Here is a 25301-nt window from a genome sequence, read left to right on the forward strand (position 1 = left end):
AAAAGTTGTAAAAAGTCACAGCAATTTGACAAACAACTGAAAAGTCAGTTAATTGGAATTTGCATCAGCAAAACCACCACCTGCAGGGCAGAAGTGGGATGTTTCATTTACAACTACCAATGTAATCTACTATACAAGCTATTCACTCCATTTATTCCTTTACCTTCAGTTATGGTACAAATAACCTAGTAGGTGAAAGACTGTTCCATAAATCAAGCTTAATCTCTTAAATTTTATATTTTTGATTAATTTGAATAATACAATATTGTCCTGTCACCGATACGCCGATATAAGATCAAAATCTAATAGTAGGTTGTGTGTGTGTGTGCAGAGGCGGTCAGGTGCATCCCAACTGACTCTGCTGTTAAAAAAGCTGCTGACTCAAAGGACAAAGATCAGTCTTGTTACAAATTTATTACAACGTATTACCCCATAAAACAGAATTCTCTCGACACTTGTTGTGTCTGTGTTTAAACAGAAAGTGTCCCAGGACAGTTAATATTGAGCGCATGCGCATAGAATCTGCCGAGTTTAAAACACAAGGTCAGACTTCACAATCGATTGCAATCCAAGAGACATTGATTTACATTTATAAAATAAAACTAAGAAATAGTGGAAGATGAAGATGACACAAGTTGATAGTTAATTACAGTATAGGCATCTCTATAGATGTTCACATTGTAACAAAAATGTAATCAGAACATCTTCGGTCTAATATTGTGTACCAATATATGATGTTGACTTAAAATAAAATTTCAAGTAAGTTCTGCTCAGGTAATTTTTTTAAAATCACATTTGTTATTTATATATTCTGTATAAATGTATTTAAAAAAAACTGAAATGGTGCAACAAATGCATTTTACAAATCCAAATACCCCAAATCACTAATGTTTCCAGTTACAGGGCTACATTTTTGCACTTATAAAAAAAAAAAAAAAGGTGCACTTTCAGCAGTTGCAATGCACGGTTTAGAAAAGTGAATGTGTAAGGCAGCATGACATGTAAATAAAACACCTGCTACAGACCGCACATTTTGTCATAAATTAGAATTTTTTTGTTTTTAAAAAGGTAAAAAAGGGAGGACCTCCCACCCCCCCGTGGAGGACAAAAGCCCCAAACGTTTCAAACACACTGCCAACCCCTGAGCCGCTCGTCCGCTTGCCAACGCGTCAGCACCGAGGACGCTCGAGGAGCGAGACGCGACGTCCGCCGACCGGTCTGGCACACAATAACACTGGCAGGTGTGTGCTGCGCGCCAGGCCAATCATTCACCAAGCGCAGCGCCTTCGTGCAGGGAGCAGGTGAAGGCTGCTCCGTAAGGCGACATAAAAAATAGGCACAGTTTGAATCCCGTGACAAAATAAAAAAGAAAGAAAACCGTTGTCACCTCTTGCATTCGGACACTAGTAATCGAAAGTAAATCCATGTATTGTTTTTATGGTTGTAGTTTTCTGTGTTTCTGCATCGTCTTTACTGCGGGTCTGCAGTCAAGTTGCCGTCGCGTTTGAGCGCGGAGCCGCTCAGTGGGTGAGATGGTTGGCCTGAGGGGGACCCAAGAGTCCAAGCCTCTGCTTATTTTTCCTCTGTTCAGTCATCTGTGAAGGACACAGGAGGGGAAAAAACAAAAACATGACAGATATTGTGAGATTTGTGTCCCCTCCAGGGTTGTGTACAAATTGCTTTGTAATCACTGTAATAACTGGAAACAAAAAATGTCTCTAGGAACCTTCAATAGAGGAACCTTTCATGTGCTGTGCACAACAGTGAACTGCATTAAACGCAATGATTAAAAAAATTCTGATTAGATGGTGAGAAAGTTTCTCCCTACCGTTCAATTTGCAGTGTCTTCAGTGTAATAACGACATTACAAAAGAAGGCCACTTGTTTTGTAAACACATTAACTGTAAACGCAGATTTACAGTTCACAGTCCACAAAAATTGAGGATGCTGTGCAAAACTAACACACACTCAAGAGTTGTGATAGTGTAAAGCGCAGAGGTCAGCAGAGGTGGTAATGAGCCGCAGGAGCACTTTCCAGCCGGTCAGAAACCGTTAAGTTGCCCGGGTGTGAGGCCTGCGGGCCGCCCCTTGTGACTGCAGTGCTTTGGTTCTGCCCGCTTCAACTCACTCGCCTCTCAAGGTTACTCACATCCTCACAAACCCATGACTCTATATTAGTCAGCTTGGACTACTAAAGCTGCATTGTGGTTTTGGTCAACTGCAGGCAATGTATTATTCCAGGTTCCAGAGATAAGGCATCGGTGTCTTGCTCGAGGGCACTTTAGCCGCACACAAAACACCGCCGGGAGACACAGACGGATTCCCTCAGCGAGGTTCAGAGAAATTGTTTTTGTGCAATGTGATCCTTTCTCAGTACGACCCGATTTCACACATTTAGCAGAAGAGGAAAAAGGACAAGGCCTGTGACTGGAATCACATGCAAGGCAGACAGGTGATGAGTGATAAGTCACACCGCAAGCAGCACGGCGAGTCATCCAAGCAGCCACCGGCTCACTGGGGCAATCAGTCGAGATCCATAGTCACCGAGCTGAACAACGTAATGAGACGGGTGGTGGAATGAGAGCTTTTCCGTGTGACCTCTTGCCCTGTAGGTGTTGTCAGGTTTCCCCCCCCCCCCCTTGTACTTTAGCTTAGTCATCAGGCTTTCAGTTCAGACCACCACGGGCTCCGACCGGAGACCTTCCCACCACAGCGCGATAACGGTGGTTTTGAATTGGCACAGTACCTGTTCTTTCAGCTCAGCCAGCTGTCCAGACAGCTGAGAAACCAGAGTGACCGTGCTGTCCAGTTTGTCCTGCAGAGAGCGCATCTCGTTCTGCTCGCTGTCCCCCTCGCTGCTCACCAGAGACATGGCTCTCATACGGGGGAACCACTCCAAGTTCTTCTCCTGGGGAGGAGAGATGGGATGTGAAAAATAAATAAATAAATAAAAGCAGCGAGAAAGGTGAAAGGCATGAAAAGGCCAGGATAAAGCTGACTCAGTAGGTCAGAGAGACGTGGCGCAAACAACAACGCCGCCGCCGATTTGCACAGACGCGCACGGAGCATGGCAGATCGAATGGCGGGGCGCTGGTGTTACGAGAGGTTCAATATTAAACATTAAATCAGGACGGAAGCGGCTCTCTGTTCTGCGCGTGACAGCGTGAAACGTTTGAAGCGGCGCGTCCGTCCGTCTCTTGGATGTTATGGAGAGCAATAATACACAAAATGAACAGTAACTGGCCTTTCGATTCTCACCCACTCCATCCGCACACTGTAGATGTGGGAATGAGTCACTGTCGTCTATCGAGAACACAACTGGGAGTATAGCGTTAGTAATGTGTGCGTTTTCCAATGCAGACTCAGACACTTTTTTGCGCGGTGGACAGACCAGACCGAGCAAAGCGAACCTATGGCATTATTTAATGGACTTGAGTGCGTCTGTGTTTGCATATGCGTGGGTGTGTGTAATGATGTACATAGCAGCCTGAGAGCAAGAGAGTGTGTGTGTGTGTGTGTGTGTGTGTGTGTGTGTGTGTGTGTGTGTGTGTGTGTGTGTGTGTGTGTGTGTGTGTGTGTGTGTGTGTGTGTGTGTGTTTTACAACATGCAGAGGCTGTAGAGAGTTGATTATTGTTTCTGTTCCCTTAATTACAATTTGCCGAATGCGGCTCCAGTGGCCGTGACATTTGATGGCAATGATGCTCCTAAATTCACAGTGCGATTAACAGTCAGAAAACAACAAACTATTACCGACAGAAAAAGCTGGAAAATGGAAATAAACTATTTGACATTATGCCTTTGTCTATAAAATGCATAGTATGTAATTCATATGCTGTAGTAAAAGTTAAGGTTAATGAAAACAAAAAAAAACTATACTACCATTTAGCATGTCGTTCAGCTCAAAGTTGAGGGCTGGAATCTGAGGTGAAAACAAATACAAATACACATTGTGCTTATATTAGGGCCATCTTTATGTTGATGGAGCCATGACAGTAAATAAGTGGCGGCCACTTCAAACAACATCACTGAATTGAGGAACAGTGGGTTCTATTGATGTTGAAAGCTTTAAGGAACGATGCCATATTAAATGTAATGCAATTATATCAGAAATCCAATTAAAATCCAGTTAAGACATAAAAGGACCTTCCCTTTATGTCTTAACTGTATTTTAATGTAGCTCGTTTTCAACTGCTTTTCACTTACAATTTTTTTTTACAAGTACTTTCGCATCCCTACAAGGAAAGCAGACTGATTAAATACGACTGCGGAGCTACAGTATGAATTGAGTCATTCTATAAGAGTTTGCGTGACATCTCCACCTAATTTGAGCCTCAGGCATTAAGCCAATAAATAAAAAAAGAATAGATGCCTTTCTCACAGACTCAAAAAGAACAGGAAAGGCTGTGTGAGCTCAGAGACAATTGAGCGCTGCTGAGACGGAGGAATATCGGACGCTTGTTTCATCAAGTCGTTGACTGATGGATTAAGTAACCACAAAGATGCAATAAAGATTCCTAGCAGACGTCATCAGGGGTGAACCCAATATCCTGTTTGAAGGTACCGTCTGTCTTGTTGGTTGAGACATCATCTATGGATCAGTGATTTAAAACTCAACAGTGACAGAATCAGTGACGTCACTGATGTGCAGTGACGTCTCATTGGTCATTACACTGTACAGTGAGTCATGGCTTCACTGATCCATTTAAACACCTCAGTTTAGGGAATTTAGTGGAATGTTAAACTTCTATTCTCGCCGTACCGTGGTTTTAAATGTTCATCGCGATTTTAATTTCACATCACTGTGGCTCTTTGCATTTTGGGCTTCGTCCAAAGTGAAATACGTTATTTACATTACAGGAAGTAATGTGCAGTAATTTCAGCAGCGTTACAAGTGATACTGTGACACACTGTGAATGTACCAGATGAGTCTGCAGATAGCATCACTTAACACACACACACACGCACGCACACACGCGCGTTACAGGTGGGCGTAGATCAGATGAATCATTGATGACCGGGAATCGGTGTCTATGTGGTAGAGCGCGAGAGAAAGGGACAGGAGAGCACGTGCCAGCCAGGGCCCAGCTGGTAGCGAGCCATTTAGGACGGGTTACGTAACAGCTTTGTGGCTGCTGCAATACTTGATTTTACACACACAAACACCTACACACTAATTCCCATCCGCACGCACAACACACCAAGCGGACAGACACTCAGTGTAACACAATTCTACTCTTTTGTTTGGCACCAAATCACGATCCTACCCAACCAGCACTCATATTGACAGTCTGTGTGTGTGTGTGTTTAAGGTCATCGTGTTTTAACGGTTTTCCCAACGACCCCCCAAAAAGAACGAAAGAATTAATACCAGAACACCACAGCGTTGAGAGGGCTGCTGCAGTAGTATCCTGCAGAGCCCAACGTGATCAGACTTCTATGCATTCAACCGCCTTGTTTTGCTCTATTTCTCTCTCTCTCTCTCATCCCAAAATACTTACTGTGTGAGCAGATTATTTGTGACTTTTTCAATTTGGTTACACATCCATAAATTTGCTGAGATGTGCGTTTGTCATGTTTCGTTGTCCGACTATCCAGAGAATAAATCAAAGCAGCGAGACGGAGATACTGCACACTTGTAGGGCCCAAACCTTTCAATTGCTGTAGATGATTGGTTGGCTACAATCTTAAAGTAAAGTAATATTAGTTATTTTTTTATTCTGATGGAGGCCAAAAGCAAAACACGTCAGTCTGAGAAAGTTGATCACTGTGGGAGATGAGACTATTAAGACTGCCTTCGCCGCCAGAAAACCTGCCTGTAACATCAAGACACATCTAAAAGTAGATATTCTTGTCTATATATTTGCTAGTTGAGTTCGTGACTTAATTTAAAGATTTTTTTTTCTGAACTCAATTATTCCTTATGATCGGAATTATTGAGACAAACTATCTGCTCGACAGCATTTTAGGAGGCGTTGATATGAATTCCTGACTCTTCATTACCTCATCGCAGAGAGATACCATGGCCTCGCATCAGAGAAACCACCTTTTGGAAGACCTGCTGATGCATATTAATTCAATATCGGTCACCTTTTTATAATGCAAATTGTTTATTATAATGCCACCACTCCGAGACTTCATTACATCCTTCAACTTGTGTCAGTGGATTGATAAGAAGAGCGCTAGACTTGGTTACTGTTTAACCACACTGTGTCCCAACAGGGTAGCAGGCCAGAATAGTGAAGACTACCTGAGAACAGAGACCCATCTCTCTCGGGCAGCGAGGGGGGGGGGGTAAATTGAAATGCCTGGCACCGGCCTAGAGGCTCAGTCTTATTTTTTCGATCGCTCGTCGGCTGCAGTCTCACGCTTCACTCGCACAATGTGCACGTCTGCAAAGTAAGGAGGGCTGCAAAACTTTGAGGCTCCAACACAGAGACATCTGTAAGCTGTCTGGTACAGCTCGCCAGAAAAATATGAATTAGGGGTGAAATCAAATGTGTTTGTCTACAAAACCCAATCCCTGTGGCTTTGGTGTCATCTTAAATAAAAGTGCATTGCCTCCCTTTTCACACCTTGCAAACACAAAACTAAAGAACTCCACCATGACTTGAGCCCTGGTGTTTTTGATGATACTGCGGTGGAATACACTCAAAAAAAAAATAGGTGCATAAAGCTGCAAACTGCATTGCAAGAGGTACCGAGGGACCGTTTCCTGTATGACGGTTTCCTGCGTGAGCACAGTACGCGCGCTTGGTCTACTGACCGCAATCATCTGGGCCACGTAGCTCTCTGGGCCGGTGTATTCGGTCGGATCCTTCACCTTCACCAGAACCAGGAAGTAGAGGTAATGCCACATGTTGTGTTCGGACTTGATGTGTTCCTCGAAGGAGACCGTCTTGTTGTCAAATTTGTCCCTCTCCAACCCTGCAAGAGCACCAGTTAATGGTCTTCTAAATATACCGTTCTTTCAACGAGCCGTCATTTGCATACAGCATTGAGTGAACCACACAGTCGTACACACCACAGATGAAACAGGTGGTTTTCAGGATCTCCTCCTTCCTTTGTTTTTCACTTCTCAGGTCAGCGAAAGTGTCGATGATAACACCAAAGATGAGGTTAAGAACGATGATGATGACGATGAAGAAGAACAGAAGGTCGTAAACCACTCGGGCCGCAAACAGCGGCTCCTGTAATGCCCCAGGTCACAGGTAAGAGAGAAAATGCAGTTAACTTAATTTATGCCATCACTACAGTTGTTAAACAGAAGCTACAGCAGCAGAAATTACATGTATTTATACTTCAAGTCATTACAAATAGACAACAGACAAAAGGAAGAAGTGGACACAATCCTGACTTACCGCTTTGGAGGGTCTCCGGAGAATGTCTCCCACACCACCTCCGTTACGTAGTCCCTGGTTCAACACCGTGATGATGCACATGAGCAGGGTGTCACACACCCGCTCTGTCCCATCGTCTACAAGACGCACAAATTGGAAACGCATAAAACAGCAGACAACAAGGACAAATATTGGCATCTATCTAGTATCTACATTTGGGTTATGAAATCACATGTTTTACAGTAGCTTTTCCTTTTCATCTCTTTGTTTTACACATTTTAATAAGGTAATGGATTAACTTAATTTAAATAAAACTCACAACCAGAACATGCATCTGAATTCAACCAAGCTGAACAAAATTAAATTTCAACCAAGAGTCTGAAGGATTTCAGGAACACTCAGAATGAAATAATCCAAGTTTCTGATAATCTGATAATATATCAAGGCGCCTCTAAAGATCAAGTGTAAACCTTAAATTTGCCTCCTTAAATGTGAGAACAAAACCAGAAGGAATACTATTCATATCTCATGTGTAAGGTACATATACTGTGAATAGATGACGCAGAAGGAGGCGGCGAAGGATGTGGATGAGATCATGTGTGCAGGTGATCGAGGGAGATGAACAGACACAAAGAGCAGAGTGAGTCACCCCGTCTGCCTTATCAAGTGTTCTTGTGCACATCCAGTGCATGTGTGTGTGTGTGTGTGTGCGCCACCAAATGACTGACGCAAAGGTGAAATATACTCATCTGCCTCACTGCAAAATCGTGACACTTTTCCACCGAAAGATTTTTTTAAAGAAAAGCATTTTAATCAAAACTTACCAGGAACATTCTTAGGTGTTGAAACAGGACATTTATCTTTCAAACATGAGTCAGCAATTCCTTTGTTACTCAATAGATCCTCTTTTCCTTCAAAAAGAAAAGAAAATAGAAAGGGGAAATAATGCAAGATTGATTAATGATAACGACATTGATAATTTGAAGTTACATTGTGTGCGAACATTAAAACGCCTTCCCCTCTCATTCTCATCAGCATGGTTAAAGTCAGCGAGAGAGATTTAGTCAGACGTTATGTAAACTGAGGCAGCAGCTGCTGGGTGGGCGGTGAAGTGCTGCTGAAAGAACCTGAACAAATCATTTGCACATCGGTAAAGCCCTGAGCGGCAGCGGAGCTGCGCTTGAGTGTGATTGGCTCCGGCAGACAGGCAGAAGACGACCTGTTCACTGTGGCCAGAGTGTCTCCGAAAGGGCGTCTGTCCCTGACGGGCTGAAGGACAGAGGGCAGGGCTGAGACGAGAGGCACGGGAGGAAGAAGAAAGAGCGGAGGGGACAGCGGGGCGGCCCACAGCCGGCACGTGTGGGACCGAGTGCTCCTCAGCTCTGACGGAGCTCCGCTTGTGCATCGGCAAACAGACAGATAGGCGTGAACCAAGCTGGTTACGTAAACCCACCACTGCTCCGCTGGGTCTGCAGCGCTCTGCTCACAGAAGGCACAGGGTGGCTTTGCCACCAGGTTACGCAACAGGTGCGCATGTGCTGGCAGGTTGTTGCTCACTCTCGGAGCACCATACGGACACTGAATATTTTCATTTTTATGTACACACACACACATAATGTCTTCACTAAAGTAGGTTAGCAATAATTAATGCCGTACAGACCCACCAGGGAACATGTGGCAGATGACATCCAACAGATGTTTATACCTGGAATCAGCCAGTGAATTTCAATTGAATGTGCAGTGTCTTAAAGCACTGGGACACCTTGTAATTAATGAACTCACATTTTGCCAAGACGGGAGTCTCCTCGTTCTACTTTAGGCTCATCCATTAAACCAACGCATGCGTTTACACAGGTTAAGAAGTGCTGACCTGGTCCCGGAAGGCGATCCACCTGCATTCGGAAGTCATCCTTGAGGAAGAGGAAGCCAATGATGGAGAAGAAGTAAACGAGGAAGATGGCCAGAACTGCGGTAAGAATGATGGAGCGGCCGTTTCTCGTCACGCTCTTTATCACGTTGAGCAGCGTCTCCTCTCGGATGACCAGGTCAAACAACTGTGCAGAGAGAGCAACATCAGTGAGTCATCAGCACTGTAAAAGGAACCAAAGTGTGTGAGATATTTCTTACCAAAAAGCTGTAGAAGAACTCGTGCACAAAGAGGCCCAGGACGCAGACGATGGCGTAGCCCAAATGGTAAATAAAGAGCATGTCCATAATAACGGCTTTGTAGCCTCGGGTGAACGTCCCCTGGTTTCCCACAAAACTTACAAGGAAGACCAACTTGTTGAACAGCTGAAAGAGAAGGAAACCATGTTCAGGCATGGAAAGAAGTCAACAGCTCTGATGTGTGAAGAGGCAAGAGGGGACAATAACACAGAAACGAAACTTCCACTACTTACATTGACAGCACCCAGCAACAACAGAGCAGGGCCGAGGCCCATAGTGTAGATGGCACGTAGGATGAGAGAGACCAGGAAGAACAGGATGCCCAACGGCTTGGGTAAGACTGGTAGGAGTGCTGTGAACACCACCAACGCCACCCACAGCGAGAGGTTCCAGAAGGGGGACAAGGTGCCTGGACGGAGGAATGAATCTTGAAATCTTGAGCACGAGAGACTAGTATTACATGTGTGCATTGCGTTGAGTCAATGTGTTGCTTGGATGTTTTTTTCTTCTATAAAGCTGCACTCCAACAGAGTACAAATGGGCGTGAGAGGAAATAAAAACCATTCTAATTGCCATAAGCACTAAGAAGGACGTCATAACTTGTAACTATCAACAGCATACATAAAAAGTATGCTACGAGTTGATCTTCTCCCTCCAACATGGGTGTAAGCACCATGGTGATCTAGACAAGGTGACTGTAAACTTTCTTTCATATGTGAGGAAACATCTGGCTTGACTTAAACATGGTTCTCACGTGTCTTTGAGTCTTTGAGAAAACAAAAGTCTTCACCATTAACAAAGTCATTTCCCAGCAAGACGGTGACCTACCAGAACCGTACATCTGGAAAGTCTTTTTGCATCCTTAAAAAGATAAATACAAAAAAGAAATAAAATTCTCACCCTCATCTCCATCATCGCCAAAGGGGTAGAATACGGCCACTGCGATGTTGAGCAGACAGGCTAGGTAGAAGGAGATGCTCCCCCAAACAGAGATGTGTCGTGAGAACCAGAACAGGGCCTTATTTCCTGCACAAACAGAAGAGGAAGCATAAGTACAGGGACACAAAACGCATGAACATGCTGCAGGCTGCATATCAATTCATTCTGGGAATAACAACGGCAGGACACCGCGGATGATCATCACGATTTACCACCCTGCAGCCCGCTTCAGCTGCCACCGTCGTTATTTTTCCCCCAAAGCGCGGCGTTCGGAATGTAGACTTACTGCGGATCTTCTTCTGCCACCTCATCTCGCTGTAGAGGTTGTCAAACTGCTGGAAGAAGTCGTTAACCTTGCTGCCCTGGTCGTCTCTCTCGGTGGTGGTGAACACGCGCACCATGGACTCCTCCGTGAGGTACTCGCAGATGTTGGGCACCGGAAACACTATCTGCTCCATGGTGCGGTCGTGACGCACGATCTGACAAATACGCGCCATTACGGGTTGGTAGGGAGAAACGTGCATGAGCCGGGTGTTTGAAGTCGTAGAGATTCAGACGATAAACGGAGGGAAGTGACGGTGAGTTTTACCTCGATCTGGGCCGTGTGATTGGCGTAGTAATGCACCGCCTCGTCCTCCTCGTTGTCGGGGTCCACACACGACCCCCGGGCCAAACCCCAATTCAGGCTCTGCTGCAGGATCTTATTGTGTCGGGCAAGCTGGGATTCAAAAGCAAAATCATGGCAAGATTTGTTTCAATAACCACAGAATAAGTGAATCTACTTCCAAACAGGATAAACTAACTGCGTACATCACAGACCAAGAGACCATTACACTATAAAGTAAGAATACACAATACAAATGTGAAGAGCAGTTTACGGTCTGCTTTTCCTTGGACTGTTTATTTAGATAATGTCTTCAAAACGATGCTTGATAAGCTCAAGTCTGTCATCACTGGGTCTTTGACCGAATCGAAAAGGATTTTAAAAATAGCAGTTCAAACATCCAATAAACCATCCATGTCATGGTAAAGTAGTCCCTTGTTTAGAAAAAACAAAAAAACACCTGTTTGCCAGTTGGGAAGGGAAACTCTTTAGAGCAAAATGTCACACTGCAGAGACTAGATGAAACTACTTTTTCTGTGTCACAACACATCCATCTCATTTCCTTACAGAGGAAAAACACATTTGTAATGCAGCGACTGCTGCCTGCGTCAGTGAACATCTACAGTCCACCTGTCTGCAGAACCAGAGTCACATCCTTTGAGCTCCTTCTAGAATCGTGCAGAGCGTTTCACGTGCGTGTGCGGTCACGATGGGGGCTGACGAAGAGCAAAGCCTGTAACGCCACTGGAATCGTCCTCACCTGGTGCGCCAGGATGTAAATGTTGTGCCCGACGTCTCTGGGCTTAATCCGGTCGCCAACACTGTCCTCATCGTCCTCACAGTCTATACCTTGGGCATAGGCTTCCTTGATGACATCCACCTGATGCACAAAAAGTATGAAAGGTACTCCCACTACTTAGTGTTACTTTTAACCCGGGATTACATGAGACTCTGCTGCGGTCGTTTACATGCTGCCACGCTTACCAGTTCGGTGGGTCTCATCTTGTAGAGAATCTTCTCTGCGTTCTCGCTGTCATGGCGACTCTCCATGATGGCCAGTAGCAGTTTGGAGGCATTGTTCTACAACACACAGCTTCACCAATGAGCCATTACATTCTGGTCGACCCACAGAGGTAAGTGATTCGGAGACTCACTTGATGAGTCAATGGCGCCATGAATGAGCGCATTTGAGTCGCCATGAATGCGCTCATTAGCAGAATTAAACCATTTGAAAGTTGTTGTTTTTATTGTGGAGTTTTAGGATTGCAAAGTTCAGTGGCCTAAACAGCCAAGTAGAATATGTAGCCAACAAACATAAGCCATCACATGGAGCTCTAAAGGATAACAGGTCTCCACTAAAACATGACCCTTTTTGACATCTTTCTCCCTTTTTTCTTAAAATCACCGGGAAGGAGGTCCAACCCCCACCGGTCATCTTGTGCCAAGTCTGTTGGGCTATACGGTCATTTATAGTATAAAAGCAAACCGCTTTTCTGCAGTAAAGGCTTTCAAGGCCTTGTGCGTCACAGCAAGTCACCTGCTGCTCACCTTGAGCTCCAGCACAAGGTCCAGTCGATGCTTCCCCAGGGGGTTGATGGAGTTCACAATCAGAGCTATAATTATATCAATGCCGTTTGACTCATGCTTGGCTATACAGCTCTGGAGAAATGAGAGGATAAAAGGGTATAGTTAGAGTGAATGCACCTCAGATAAGACCATAACAGGTCAGAAGAACAGTCAACTGCAAACTAACCGATCCTCCACCTACCTGGTTTTCATGGCAGGGTCCTTGTGAGTACTCGGTGATGGTTTCCAGGGTTTGCCGAACCAAGCCCACATTATTCTCGTTAATGTAAAGGCCCAGTAGGCCGAGGCCGCCAGTCGTGCTTCCACAAATACAGTCCAGGAACTGAAGAGTCTCACACACCAGATTGTAGTTGGTCTTGTTGGACTGGTTGCGCAGAAAGTTCTGGATTCACAGCAGAAAAGCAGTTAAGCAGCCGTCGATTTAGGAGCTACTTGTACCTCGAGGTTCATTCTGTAAAAAAAAGGGGGCCGGTACCTGCAGGTCTGTATTGTGGTTCTCACACAGCAGCTGAAGGAAACGCAGGATTGGTTTCATGATGGTGATGGCTTGGCTCATCGGAGTTTCTTCCAAAGCGTCTTCTGCCCCAACCAGCTCACTGCTCTGACTGAGGCCGTCGAGGTCGGGGTCCAGCTCCTTTCTGTAGGCGCAGAAGGCCTTTGAGGTGACTGAGGAGGCCTCCTTCAGCTGCCCTCGCATGTCCTCCCTTATATGCAAAGAGTCTCTCTCTAGACCACAACGAATAGAAAAAAAAACAATAAAAATGACTACTGCTTTTTTTATTATTGGACAGCACTGTAATATTTAAAAGAAAAAAATGACTTTGTAAATGGACGGATGAAAACAAGCAACATGCAAAAGGTTACACGGAAACGTATCAGCTGCAGCCTTCTCTACAACATTCTAGACATTCCAAAAAAGAAGCGGGCAACTATTGACGGGGTTCCTGTAGCATGAAAGTACATGATTTTGATAGAATGGCCTTTTGATAAGCTTGTGATGTGGGTCGTCACATGGCCCCTGACATGTGACTGCAGGAACTGGCAACAACAGGCAGTCAGCAGCGCAACAAAGATCATTTTGTATTCATACACCGCTATTGTTGAAACTCAAGCTTGAGGTAAATTTGAGGACCACACGTTGTGTAAAAGCGCTACGCTTCTAAATGTATATTTGTGACTCCTGTGCGGCTCTTCACTCAGGGTCGTACATGGCCACATAGTTCCATGTTACAGTGTCTCATATTATAATCTTTGTGACTTAATCATTCAATTTACGTTCTTGAGACCCTCTGAGTAGCCAGTTTAGTGGCCTTTGAGAACAATTTTTCAAATATTTCTGGTTGTGAACTCGTGAATGTTTTTTTGATTTGTGAAAAAAGTTGAATATTTTTAATTACAAATTTACAAATTTACACATTACAAATTTACTCCAAGTGCTACAAATTACATTTAAAAAAAGTTAACACAATTAATAAAAAATACTAAAAAGTAATACAAATACAACAGAAATACTGCCCATCTGACCCCAACTGAAATGCGTATTTCCAGGTACATTTACCAGTATTATCCAAGTGGTTCACTTTATATGAACCAAAAGGAGCTGTGGTGTGCTGGTTAGAACTCAAACGTTAAAATGAATCATTATTTAAATCTACCTTTCTTTAACCGGATGCTACTGACGTCGGTGTCGTCGTCCCTTTTTCTGCAGCTGAGCTCAAACATGTTGACGGACACGGTGGCTCGGATCTCTTGCTGGGCCGAACGCATGCGGTCGTAGAAAACCTTGAAGAATCTCTCGGACTTCTTCTCCATGCGGAGTTGGTTATAGAAGGAGTTCTGGGTAGGGGGGAAATTAGTAATCAACATGAACCTGGGAGTGTGTGGGCGTGGACGGGAATACAATGACTTGAGCTACTCACCTGTATCTGTGTGTTTCCGCCCTGGAGGAGGGCGATGCCCAACAGAATGCTCTCCTCAAACACCCGGTCGTTCTTGGTGTTGACGATGATGTCAATCACCAGCTCTGACGCGCCAACATTGTCCAGGAGACACTGGATCTCCACCAAACTACTGGCCGGCTTGTCGTGGTCCAGCATGGGAGAACCTCCTGCAGAGATTAAGATAAAACGGTGCTCTGAACGGTTATTACTGCACCCAGAGATGCAGTGTCTATTTGGTATATTTGGAGTTTCAGTACCTCCGGACGACGGCTTGACAGATGAACAGTTTCCACTTCCAAGCTCCGTCTTGCTGAGAAGCTTTTGAGTACCAAAGTAGCGAGTGAGGAGGATCTTTCTTAAGTCGCTTCCCTGGGGAGAAACAAATCATGATGTTAAATCCACATCAGTCTGCATTTCTCTCTTGGTAGGAGCAATGGCTTCAAGGACAAAGGAATCAAAGCCCCTTGTTGAAGATCATGATGACAACAACAACAACGACAACAACAACAACAACAACAACAGGGACGTCCAGGGAGTTGATTCTAACCAAATTATTCTCACTGAAGACCGAAGCACACTTTTGTAACAATGTGTCATGTGTCCTTCCTGAAACAGACAATGTTCTCTTTACCATGGTACAATCATTCTTTTCCAACAAACATTTAAAAAGAGCTTCTTTCAGCAACAAGAGAAGTATGTGAGCCTGGACATTGCATTCAGTGATTAGACAAAGAACAAAAAAGGTGAAAATACAAAACGGAAATGGTTAACAGTGACACACACACACACACGCACACACTTTTGCTGTGTTTGTGTGATAATGTTTTATCTGCATTTTGCACATAAAACCAGAACAAGTTTCTTATAGTTAGCTAAATATTTATTTTACGGGCCCTCTTTTTTTTTTCTAACATCTTTGTGCATCTCTTGTGACATTTCATGCAGATAAGCAGACATGAGATAAACGGGTTCATGGTGATGATCTCTCCATAGTGGTGGTTGTGTAATCAAAGAGCAAGAGGGATTGACGGGTGGGTGACATGAATTGTGCACGTCACCACCTATTTTTATTGTGCAGGAAGCAATGGATTGGTGGCGGACGGAATATAAAGTGATATATAAAGTTAGGGAGGTCAACAGTTTCTATGGCAACCAAACAGCTCAAATGGCTTGGTTGCGATGATACCTCACCACCATTATTATTGATCACAAGACAGGAAGGATGGGTGAATAGTTGGACCAACAGATCAATTGATGGGTGGAGCAAATGGATGAATGGAGCCACTTGTGGTTTCCATGGAAACACTTTTGTAAAACAATCAGCTTTCCCCTGAGACACAATAAGAGAAACGCATGAAATGATTCACGCTTTGCAGTAACTACTGTTTTGATGAAGGCTAAACTCCGGTGATACAAATGTGTACATCGAAGTGATTAATCCTTTAAGAAATTTGTCGTTTATCAAGTAAAAATGCAAAAAATTCCCCTTCCACATGTCGCCAGCTCTTTGTTCAGCTGTATTAGAATGAAGGCAAAAAATGCCTCCAAGAAATTAAGAAAAACAAAAAGGATTTATTTCCATCCTGATTTTTGATTTCAATTTAAAAAACAGCTTCTGAAATTTCTTATCTCGGGTATTTTATACGTTAAATAATTGATTAATCAGATACTATAGTTTCCCTGTGTTTTAGACGTTTTTTCCTAATTGCATAAAATAATTTTGCATTGTTAGGATTAACGCTGCAAACATTCATCTGGCCTATTCGTCCCTTTCCAAGGTCCATTTTCGTGATCGTCATACCTCTATTAAAGCTTACACATGCTGCTAATTGGTATTCAGCCTATTGGCTGAATTGTGTATCCGCCTTAGCGTTGTTTACAGTAGATGCTTATGCCTTGCAAACCATCCAACTACAATACATCATTGGGGGTGTAGGATATTAGAAACAAATTGACGATCCGGTTCATAAAATTAATAAAAATGCATATAGTGTACACCAGAATGCAGCCATGATTCTGAACTGTAATCAATAAAGTAATGACAATATTGTAAAACCACTGTAATTCTGCAACTGTAATAGAATAATACCAATGCAGTTATGATTGTATTTGATGTAATGTGATCAACTGGAATGCATGCATGTAATACTTGAACAACCACTGATATTGACAAAGGATCATTCGAAATCCGAGTTACATTGAACTCACCAGAAGACTCCCAGAGGTGTGGACACTGACTTTCACACCTTTAAGCATTGTTATAAATACCTGTAGGAACCATTGTTCTGGAGTTCGCTGGTGGAGGCAGCAGACGGGCACTAGGGATGGTCAAAGGACTGACCTGGGGCCTGTTGGTCGCTGAGACCAGCGGCTCCTCAGCTGAGATGTTCTTTTTACCACAACGCCATCTCCTTTATTAAATACATTTGATTTAACCTTTTGACCAGCGATGACCTCTGTCCGTCCGGCGTTTCTTCATTTTTGAACACAACAAGGGCTAAAATAATCAGTTTAAACACTAACTGAATTATCACAGATAAATATATCGGTGACTATTTATGTTAGTTTTCAACAAAACTCCAAACTGCATGACGCGATAAATGAGGAACCTCCAGTGTTTTGCCACAAAGGCTGCCCAGTTAGTCGAGCAGAAGAGCCTCAAACTAAGTGCACTGAGGAGTGAAGGATTGTGAAGGAGCACGTGCGCCTGATGCTCCCTGTGTCAGTAAACACTCCATCTCATCTGCAGTCAGCAGAGACACTTCTGCCTGCACTGTCTGGCTGAGCGGTCTCACACAAACACACACACACACACACACACACACACACACACACACACACACACACACACACGCACACACACACACACGCATGCACGTCAAGCTGAAGGTGAGGCTTCATTTAGCCAGCATCTCTAATTCTCACTCAATTGCACCGCAACTAGGACCTTGGTGTGTAGGGCAGCGCATCATAATTCCCTTTGCTTGATTGAATCCCGTTTGATTCCACATTCACCCGTTTCACACGGACGATGTGGAGGTTCTCTCTCAAACACTAGTGAAAGAAACCCTCTGCGGGGGAAGTTGATGCTAGGGTTGGTGGGAGGGGGCAGGTTTTTGCTCTCGTTCGCCTGGAGGATGCAGCCGGCTGGCTGGTGCTGCAGAGAGAGAGGAGAGGCATGATGGTGGAAGAGGAGAGTCAGCTCTGCCTGACTCATCTGCTTGCTGCATTGAATAGAAAAAAAAAACGAAAAAAAACCCAACTCTAGTCAGGTGATGTAAGAGCCACGAGAGCAAAAGAAAGATAGAAATAGAGGGAAAAGAACTGACAGAAGTAGGGAGGCGGGAGGGAGGGGAAGTGGGGCTGAGGGAGAGGAACAAACAAACCCCAGCGAGGAGCCGACAGTCGTGGTGTTTCTTAAAATGTGCACCGGCACGCCACACTGCGGCTCCGGTGTCCAAGCTGCCAATCCCCACCTCGGGCATCCTCAAACCCCCGCTTCCTCCTCCCTTCGCCCCTCCGCCAGCCACCTCGCAGCTCTGCCGTCTGCAGATCGCTCCAACTCCGGAGGGATGCAATGAGAAAAAGACAAAGCCCGCCTTGTGCTCCTCTGCAAGGGCGAATAACTAACAGGCAGCGGAGGGCGGCTCCACCTGTGAGTTGAGCAAGGCACTGCATGGAACAGGCGGAGGGTCTTAAGCGTCTCAGGTCAGACATGGTAGATTACAGCAGAGACTCAGGACACAGAGACGGCAAATGTTACCAAAACAAAAATCGGGGAGGCAATCGTTTTCTGTTACGTGTTACTTGTTCTCACAAACCATCACATACACTGAGACGCATTACAAAAAGAATTTAGGCCGAAGACCATGTGACGGCCTGAACAACGCGCAAAAAAAACGAGAACGCAATGGTTTGTTTTTGTAGTAGTTAGCACAACGATACTTAAAATCCCAAAGAAACTATATCAAGTCTGGTTTTGAACTATGCTTCAAAAGCAAGGAGTCTGCGAGCTCCTCCGTAGTCCAGAACAGGAGGGAAAATGAAAAGCTTTAATTGGCAGCGTCTAATAGAATACATATTCATAATAATGTGGCTTTGCAAGGCTTTCTCACCAAGGGAGTCATTTTCTTCTTCACCCCCCGCGGACCACAGCTTGCGTGGTGGAGAGTACTATGAGGGGCCGTGAGGGACATTATTCAGAATACTCTCTCACACACACTACTGGAATTCTATACGCTCACACACATTACTGAAAAGCTCTCACACACACTACTGAAAAGCTCTCACACACACATATGAAATGCTCTCACACACACTATTGGAATGCTATACGCTCACACACACATATGAAAAGCTCTCACACACACTACTGGAATTCTATACGCTCACACACACTACTGAAAAGCTCTCACACACACTACTGAAATAGTCTCACACACACTATTGGAAAGCTCTCACACACACTACTGGAATTCTATACGCTCACACACACTACTGAAAAGCTCTCACACACACTACTGGAATTCTATACGCTCACACACACTACTGAAAAGCTCTAACACACACTACTGAAATAGTCTCACACACACTATTGGAATGCTATACGGTCACACACACTACTGAAAAGCTCTCACACACACTACTGAAAAGCTCTCACACACACTACTGAAAAGCTCTCACACACACATATGAAACGCTCTCACACACACATATGAAAAGCTCTCACACACACTACTGAAAAGCTCTCACACACACATATGAAAAGCTCTCACACACACATATGAAACGCTCTCACACACTACTGGAATGCAATACGCTCACACACCCATATGAAAAGCTCTCACACACACTACTGAAAATCTCTCACACACACATATGAAATGCTCTCACACACACATATGAAAAGCTCTCACACACACTACTGGAATGTTATACGGTCACACACACATATGAAAAGCTCTCACACACACTACTGGAATGCTATACGGTCACACACACTACTGAAAAGCTCTCACACACACATATGAAAAGCTCTCACACACACATATGAAAAGCTCTCACACACACATATGAAAAGCTCTCACACACACATATGAAAAGCTCTCACACACACATATGAAAAGCTCTCACACACACATATGAAAAGCTCTCACACACACATATGAAAAGCTCTCACACACACATATGAAAAGCTCTCACACACACATATGAAAAGCTCTCACACACATATGAAAAGCTCTCACACACACATATGAAACGCTCTCACACACACATATGAAAAGCTCTCACACACACATATGAAAAGCTCTCACACACACATATGAAAAGCTCTCACACACACATATGAAAAGCTCTCACACACACATATGAAAAGCTCTCACACACACATATGAAAAGCACTCACACACATATGAAAAGCTCTCACACACACATATGAAACGCTCTCACACACACATATGAAAAGCTCTCACACACACATATGAAAAGCTCTCACACACACATATGAAAAGCTCTCACACACATATGAAAAGCTCTCACACACACATATGAAAAGCTCTCACACACACATATGAAAAGCTCTCACATACACATATGAAAAGCTCTCACACACACATATGAAAAGCTCTTACACACACATATGAAACGCTTTCACACACACATATGAAAAGCTCTTACACACACATATGAAAAGCTCTCACACACACATAGGAAAAGCTCTCACACACACATAGGAAAAGCTCTCACACACACATATGAAAAGCTCTCACACACACATATGAAAAGCTCTCACACACACGAAGTCAAATGTGCAAAAAAAAGAAGGCCTTCCTTTCAATTGAAGGAAACAGGAAGTCAACACCAGGAAGTGCGTGTGCTCTTACTGGATTTGAGCTAGTACTTCAACCACAATGCATGTTCAACCTGATCCTCTTTGTTTTTCACGTCCAAACTTTATTTTTTGAGGTGAGAGGCAATGAAGAGGATATTGGAGAGGATAAGTTTTTTTTACTAGTGCTCTGCAATGCATTGAGTCATTGCAAAGTGAGGAGTTCAACAATTTCAGTGAGGAGAGGCTTTATAGAGAGCTTGATGATCATACACAAACTCTATCTGCATTTTTGCTGTGTCCATTTATGATCCTGATGATGGTGATGTGAGTAATCTACTAGGATCATTGTTTAGATGATTTTGCACAACCATGCAATTTGATACCCCCAACAATTTTGACTGGCCATCCAGCTCGGCCCCAATACAGCATAGCCGCCGAACAGATTGCTCACTGTGTATCCATTGGTAGGACATGGCAGAGAATTGCATCTTGCTTCGGAATCAGTCAAAGGACCCTGTACAGACACAGACAAACTCTAGGAGTTGGGCCATTAAGATTTGCAATATTGTCAAATCAAGACCTGGACAGCGTTGTGACTGATATACTACATAACACTCCAAATGCAGGCAAAGCATACGTTCTTGGAAGCCTGAGATCACGTGGCTTAAGGGTTCAGCGTTGGAGGGTCAGACAGAGCCTCGATCAAGTGGATCCCATTGGAAGGTCATTTAGACGCCGCCATGCCATACGCCAAAGGGTCTATAGTGTTCAGGCCCCCAACCAATTAAGGTAAGTTGACTTGTAACTGTTTTATATTATCAATAAAAATAATCAACACTTTGATGTACTTTGCAAGCTTTACATCTATCATTTTAAATTGAATGTACTTTATATCTCCCAACAGGCATTTTGACGGCAACCCCAAGCTGATAAGATGGCGGATGGTCTTTCATGGCTGTGTCGATGGCTTCAACCGGACTATTATATACTTACGGTGCTTATCTAATAACAGAGCCTCAAGTGTCTTGTCATTGTTTTTGGGAGGAGTAGAGAACTTTGGTTTGCCCTTACGTGTCAGATGTGATCACGGAATGGAAAATATACGTGTTGCCCATTTTATGTTAGAAAGAAGAAGACTGAACAGTCGCAGTGTTATTACAGGGGTTTCAGTACACAACCAAAGGATTGAAAGACTATGGGCAGAATTGAACAGAGTTGTATCTAGACACTCTAGAATATTTTTTACTTCATGGAGGAACAGGGTATACTGGATTCATTGAATGAACCACATCTATTTTGTCTGCATTATGTTTATTTACCAAAAATTGAAAGGGCAGTAACAGAATTTGTCAACCAGTGGAACAACCACGGCCTGTCCACACAAAGGGGGGGCGACTCCTCTTCAGCTGTGGCATACAGGGGTCATAAACAATGTAGGAATCCATCCCATTATAAATGACGTTTTTGATGATGATAACTACTATGGCATTGATGAAGAAGGGACATTACCGGAACTTCAAACTAATAATAATGTTAGAATTCCCGACATTGATGTAACCGTTAATGAGACTACGATGAACAGTATTCAACAAGTGAATCCACTTGAAAACGATGGGAACTATGGAATAGATTTGTTTTCTTCTGTTCTGCATTTTCTTCTATAATATTGTTATGTATGGTTTTGTTAAAACATTGTTTTCTTTACGTCACTTGTGCGGTTTTCTCAGTGAATTACAAGACAGTTATGTTAAAGTTGTAATATTGTTTTATTAAAACCAAATGACCAAAAACATTTGTTCAAAACATTTTTTCAAATGACAAGAGACAAGCGGAGACTGAGACAGGCAGAGGGAGACACAGACATTAGAGACGGACAGATAAGAGACAGAGGGGGGGAAACAGACAGAGAGAGACATAAGAGACGGATAACATGAAACACAGAGCATGATACTATGTTCACGCCTAATGGCCTGAATTCTAATAGTCTTACCTTCAACAGTTGGTATGAAATGGTATGAAAACGAGACATAAATGTGAACATTTGTCTCAAACGTTACCCGAGTCCACTCAATTTTCTTTAAACATTGAAAACTTAACTGCCAAAGACAACATCATTTAAAGGGGAAGTGGGCATTCAGAGATGCAACAGTATTTCATAGATATATGTGTATGTCTATATGTGTTTCCCAATGCAAAGTCAAACTTCTGTTTGAACAGTTGGTATGACACATGTAGTGGCAACTTTATGCAGTTCACACATGTGTTGGCCACAGGGAACATCGGTGTAGAGAGAAGAGAAGTCGTCATCTTCGTTATGAATGAACTGGACAGAGGGAGTTGGAGACCCAGTTGCAAAAGACAATATTTTCTGTAGTTTGGATGGCCCTTCTTCTTCTATTAAAAATAGAAAAACAATGTAAGTGCTAGTTGGTCAAATAACGTGTGTATAAAACAGCAATTAATATCAGCTGATATTAAATAAATTGTCAAATGAAAAAAACTTTTAACAAACGTATAGCAATACATTTATAAAACACCAATCACTTTTAACAATCTCAAGTGTTTTGTAAAAAATAAATAAAACAAAAATGGCCCTAAAAGATAAATAGACACATACGTTTAGTTGTACACTACACTGAAATGGACCTTGAACCCCGTAGATGACCCGGAACATGACAATGTCATCTACCAGCAACCAACCCTCCAGCTGCCTAAAATTATATATTTCCTCTCGTTTTACCGCAATGATTTTAAAGAGCACTTAATTGTAAAACTACTGCTTTTTTTCGCTGTTGCTTTTTCATATTTTGGCAGACAATTAAAGAAAATGTAACGTGAGGCAGCAGGAGTCGGTTCACAGTCCATGCCAGAAGGCGGTTGATTATGGGTGACGGTCTGCGGTTGTATCCAATCAGTGGCGATTTCTTTAAGACCGCAAGGAAATGTAAACAAAAGCGGCCATATATGTACTCTCGTGTTAACAATTATTGACTAAAAAATGCGCTAGAACAACAACATTTGCGTTTGTGTTGTGGCTTGTGTATTTGTCTGAACCTTCTCGGCCACCGTACCCATACATCACCACAACATATCCCCATAAGTGGCACTAGGATGAGCGACAAAAAACATTGTGAGCCCTTCACTGAACTTTCAAACTCCGTAAAGTGCAACGCTGCTCACGGAACATATTAACAACAGTCCGTTACAATACATTCCATTCACATATACACTACATTCCTGGTTTTAGTTTAACCGAATTCCCACGCTTACTCCTTTTGAGTTAAATATTGTTCGTTGGTTCATTCGTTCATTCATACAGTAAGCTAGGCTAGGCTAGTGTCCTAAAGGTGAACTAGCCAGCTAACAAACTGCACACGAAAGATAATTTCGATACGTATAATTACCTTTTTCTCCTCATGCCTTTCGATGTCCACCTCCCGAAGTGCTACTGCGCTTGATAGCGGGGTGCACCGTGTCTCCCGATTGGACCCGCAGCAGACAGTGGCACGCCGCTACGCTGCCGGAACGAAAGAGAGCTGCTAGGTGGCTGTCGACTGTGTCCACACCTGGAGCCGCAGAAACGACCGGCTGCTACTTGAGGCATTAGACAATGTTCTGATTGTCTCCACTGAGGCCAATATATTGTGCTGTAACGCCGCTGCTTCGGCTAAGTTGCTTGAAGGCTGTTGAGCACATGGTTGAGCTGACATTATTGCCGCACACCTTCTGTTTCCATCTGATACACCTTCCGTTTTAACTGAGATGTGTGTGTGTGAGAGCTTTTCAGTAGTGTGCGTGCCCTTATAGAATTCCAGTAGTGTGTGTGAGAGCTTTTCATATGTGTGCGTGCACGTATAGCATTCCAGTAGTGTGTGCGTGAGCGTATAGAATTCCAGTAGTGTGTGTGAGAGGGTATTCTGAATAATGTCCCTCACGGCCCCTCATAAGTACGCACAGATTTCAATCATTAAAGAGTTAAGTCAGCATTATAAAAACTTCCAGAAGCTCACAATGGCTAGATAAGAACAGCCAACATGACAGGGCATCAATTTTAAATAATCACATATGTCATATAAAATGTTTTAGACTTAATTGGCATTTACTGCAGAGCCATTGCATGTCATTCAATAGCCGTCCAAACAAGTCACAGATCATATCCTTCATCCTGAACACGTCATGTGCCTCCATGAGCACAAACGAACCGATCGGATTCAAATAAACACTATGAACTGTATCAAAACACTGTTAAGAATGACAACTAATCTCATTCACAGTGGCCCAGGGATGCACAAGGCCCTGAAGTCACGGTCGAGCGCAATGTTACAGGTGTTGTTTTCAGGGCGTCTCTCTCCTCCGCAGCTCGTTCAGCTTAAAGAGTTCTCCTGGTCGGAGGGCATTTCTGCACTGGGTACATGGACTTCATGTGCCCAGTCAAGGCCCCACCAGACAGACAAACAACATGTGCTAATCCCCTTGGTCGTCATGGAGACCAAGCGCAATACTCTCAACAAACAGACACCTGACCGAGAAGCGGGGGCCAGAGGAAGGGAGGAAGGAACAGGTAGTAAAACATTCATGACAAACAGATTACGTTTTTTTCAAAATTGACAAAATTACCATTTTGTAGCATTTGATAAATAAATATTTATGAAAGTACATGACCTAACTGCAACTCATACTGCTGTGTCGACAGTAACCGGAGGTCAGACAATAAGAGATTCAGTGAGCTTATCGAGCCCTCTGCCTGCTCGCCCGGCCCCACGTGGATGAACCTAAGCCGTGTTCAAGTACTCCAGACAACACGGGAAAAGCCTGCCGCTCACGCAGGGGCAGCCAGCGCGGCACTGCATGCCTCGGAAGGAGCGCGGGTATTTGTGTGTCTGAGCAAAGCTTT

The 25301-nt window shown here is 43.7% G+C and overlaps 1 protein-coding gene and 1 long non-coding RNA gene across 4 annotated transcripts in view; one reads left to right on the forward strand and one right to left on the reverse strand.

The window, feature by feature from the left end:
• Positions 1–394: 394 nt before the first annotated feature.
• Positions 395–25301, reverse strand: part of LOC120812471 (inositol 1,4,5-trisphosphate-gated calcium channel ITPR2-like) — a 61207-nt gene continuing 36300 nt past the window's right edge. For 2 of the 3 annotated variants that reach the window (XM_040168460.2, XM_040168459.2), the window contains 20 exons: positions 14832–14943; positions 14554–14741; positions 14290–14470; positions 13110–13360; positions 12816–13016; positions 12596–12706; positions 12032–12127; positions 11808–11927; positions 11033–11161; positions 10730–10922; positions 10405–10530; positions 9738–9913; positions 9466–9630; positions 9209–9392; positions 8163–8249; positions 7360–7475; positions 7023–7188; positions 6765–6925; positions 2747–2908; positions 395–1595 (listed from right to left, as the gene is read on the reverse strand). In XM_040168460.2, coding sequence (XP_040024394.2) covers positions 1521–1595; positions 2747–2908; positions 6765–6925; positions 7023–7188; positions 7360–7475; positions 8163–8249; positions 9209–9392; positions 9466–9630; positions 9738–9913; positions 10405–10530; positions 10730–10922; positions 11033–11161; positions 11808–11927; positions 12032–12127; positions 12596–12706; positions 12816–13016; positions 13110–13360; positions 14290–14470; positions 14554–14741; positions 14832–14943 — 3000 coding nt within the window. In that variant the 3' untranslated portion in view covers positions 395–1520. Of the gene's footprint in view, positions 1596–2746; positions 2909–3880; positions 3921–6764; positions 6926–7022; positions 7189–7359; positions 7476–8162; positions 8250–9208; positions 9393–9465; positions 9631–9737; positions 9914–10404; positions 10531–10729; positions 10923–11032; positions 11162–11807; positions 11928–12031; positions 12128–12595; positions 12707–12815; positions 13017–13109; positions 13361–14289; positions 14471–14553; positions 14742–14831; positions 14944–25301 lie in introns of all 3 variants that reach the window. The other variant, XM_078097627.1, reaches the window with a different exon arrangement.
• Positions 8564–9393, forward strand: LOC120812472 (uncharacterized). Its single transcript, XR_005710634.2, has 2 exons — positions 8564–8865; positions 9193–9393. It is a non-coding gene; the product is annotated as an uncharacterized LOC120812472 (long non-coding RNA).

This window comes from Gasterosteus aculeatus, chromosome Y, assembly GCF_964276395.1.
Source record: "Gasterosteus aculeatus chromosome Y, fGasAcu3.hap1.1, whole genome shotgun sequence".
Classification (NCBI taxonomy): domain Eukaryota; kingdom Metazoa; phylum Chordata; class Actinopteri; order Perciformes; family Gasterosteidae; genus Gasterosteus; species Gasterosteus aculeatus.